Raw genomic sequence first — 2,500 nt, 5'->3', positions numbered from 1 at the left:
GATCCAAAGTGCTCCTGGCGGGCAGCCAGGAAGTGATGCGTTCAAGCTTCCTGTCAATCAGAAGCTCAGAAAGGCTAGGTTTGCGGCGTCGTCCTCTTGCTCTGCTTCTCCCGCGCTGTGAGCTGCCGTGTTTTTCCTCTTGACCTGACGGCGAATCCTTTGGGAAGGAAAACCTGGAGGATTCTGGGGGGAAACGAGAGCGGAGGACACTGACGGACTGGGGAAACTCTGGATGGAGGAGTAGCCGGAGCTCTGGCGGTCTGTGCAAAAGCCGCAGGAGGAGGAGGAGGAGGAGGTGGAAGAGGAAAGATGACGCGTCCAGGGTTTGCTGCTGCCGGTTGGAGGCTCCTGCTCATCGTCTTCACACAGACTGGTGTCGTCGCTGGATAACAGGCAGCAGTGCGTTTGTCCATCTGCGCAATCCAGCGGCAGCTCAATCTGCACCTCCATTGTGGAGACTGGAGCACAGAGAGGAACAGGTTAATCAAACATGCTCAAAGAAATACATGTTAGCTCACATTGTGCTATTATCTTTCATCCATGATCAGGGTTCTCAGTTCTAAAGCCTAATGTCAAATTCCCTGACTTTTCATGGACTACATACTATAATAACTGCAGGTTAACTACACTTACTGGCCACTTTATTAGGTACACCTTTCCAACTGCTCGTTAAGGGAAATTTCTTATCAGCCAATCACATGGCAGCAACTTAATGCACTTAGGCATGTAGACATGGTCAAGACAATCTGCTGCAGTTCAAACTCAGCATCAGAATGGGGAAGTAAGGCGAGTTAAGTGACTTTGAATGTGGCATATTTGTTGGTGCCAGATGGGCTGGTCTGAGTATTTCAGAAACTGCTGATCTACTGGGACTTTCCATGTCAAAGCGTAAATCATCTCAGACTGGTTTCTTGAACCTGACAATGAGTTCCCTGTACTCAAATGGACTCCACAGTCACCAGATCTCAATCTAATAGAGCACCTTTGGGATGTAGGGGAACGGGAGATAAATCTGCAGCAACTGCGTGATGCTATCATGTCAATACCGACCAAAATCTCTGAGGAATATTTCCAGTACCTTGTTGAATCTATGCCACAAAGGATTAAGGCAGTTCTGAAAGCAAAAGGGGGTTCAACAAGGTACTAGTAAGGTGTACCTAATAAAGTGACCAGTGAGTTCATGTTCATAATAACTTTGACAAAAACTATTAGTTACCTTATATTTTTCAAATTTGATAATGCTCACCTTTTGTAAAGCTGCTTTGAAACAACAAATATGAAAAGCGCTATACAAATAAACCTGAACTGAATTAAAAAGCTGAATTTCTAACAACAGGGGAACAATTCAGTGAAGTGAAATAACCAACGAGAACTAAATTAAACAGGGAACCTAAATACAGACTATATTAAGGACAGGTGAAAATGATAATGAATGAATAAAGGTAGAAAACAAAACAAAAAATGAAAACTAGGTCAACACAGAGCACAATAATCATGATCCATTACTAAACAGCTCAAAGCCAAAGTTAAGAAAGGGATAAATACAGCATTAAAACTACATATCTTAATATTTTCCTAAAGCCACAACGATTTACTCTGGAACAAAGAACCAGAAAATGAGACTAAAAACTGACTGCTAGAAATACACAAAGCAAAGCCATTGTAAAAGAGTCAGTGGTAGAATCCAGAATAAGTGTCTGTGGTAAGGATACTTCTTTTCCAGTTAATGAATGCTGAATGACTACGGTTGCTGTTTTACATAAACGTTGAAATGTAAAAAACATGGTCACAAAGTAGGGTTGCGAAAAGTATCTACTTTGGTACTGAAATAAAAAAACATTAATTTCCCACTAACATTTGTGTGCTGTTGAGCAGGGTCTGAAACATTGCAATGATTTGAGCCGTTTCATGCACTCACTTTCACCATCCTTCTCTCCCTCGCTCTCACGGTCTCCCTCATATCCCGAACAAGAAGTGTCCAGGCTCCAATCCAAGAAGTCTCCTAGCAGTGTCTCCTCCTGATTTGACAACTCTGCAGTGGGTGTGGCCACAAAAGCACCTCGGTGGGCCTGCATGCTGTCTGCTCTCCTCCTGACCAAAAACATTAGGATAATAAAATTATAATGATAATTAAAATGAAAATTTATTTAGTGAAAATTGTAATATGTAGTATATGATGGCTAATCTTTAAATCTATTTTTGATTATTTATTAATTGCATTCACATTATAATTTATTTATTCATCCTATAGCTTAATTTAGTCATACACACGCGCACCCAGACAGGTTTTGAACTATCACAGCTGGTGAGTTAAGGACTTTTTTTAAGTTATAGCGCCCCCTTGAATTAATAATGAGATTATTTGACTTCAAATCATAAAATTAGTACTTAGACATTAAAATCTTTTGTAGATATTGCCCTCATTCCACAAACACACACACACACACACACACACACACACACACACCAAGAGATATGCAACACAAACACACACACACAC

General features: G+C 41.0%; 1 protein-coding gene across 1 annotated transcript in view; it reads right to left on the bottom strand.

Annotated features, from left to right (window-relative positions):
* Window positions 1–2,087, bottom strand: part of LOC130220211 (cyclin-F-like) — a 3,039-nt gene extending 952 nt beyond the window's left edge. Inside the window, exons 1-2 of the mRNA XM_056452587.1 lie at window positions 1,919–2,087; window positions 1–458 (exon numbers count right to left, since the gene is read on the bottom strand). The exon at window positions 1–458 is cut by the window's left edge and continues 952 nt beyond it. Of these exons, the coding sequence (XP_056308562.1) occupies window positions 58–458; window positions 1,919–2,075 (558 nt within the window). The 5' untranslated portion in view covers window positions 2,076–2,087 and the 3' untranslated portion in view covers window positions 1–57. The remainder of the gene's footprint in view (window positions 459–1,918) is intronic.
* Window positions 2,088–2,500: the final 413 nt, after the last annotated feature.

This window comes from Danio aesculapii, unplaced genomic scaffold (genome assembly GCF_903798145.1).
Source record: "Danio aesculapii unplaced genomic scaffold, fDanAes4.1, whole genome shotgun sequence".
Classification (NCBI taxonomy): Eukaryota; Metazoa; Chordata; class Actinopteri; order Cypriniformes; family Danionidae; genus Danio; species Danio aesculapii.
This window is presented reverse-complemented; position numbering and strand designations above follow the sequence as displayed.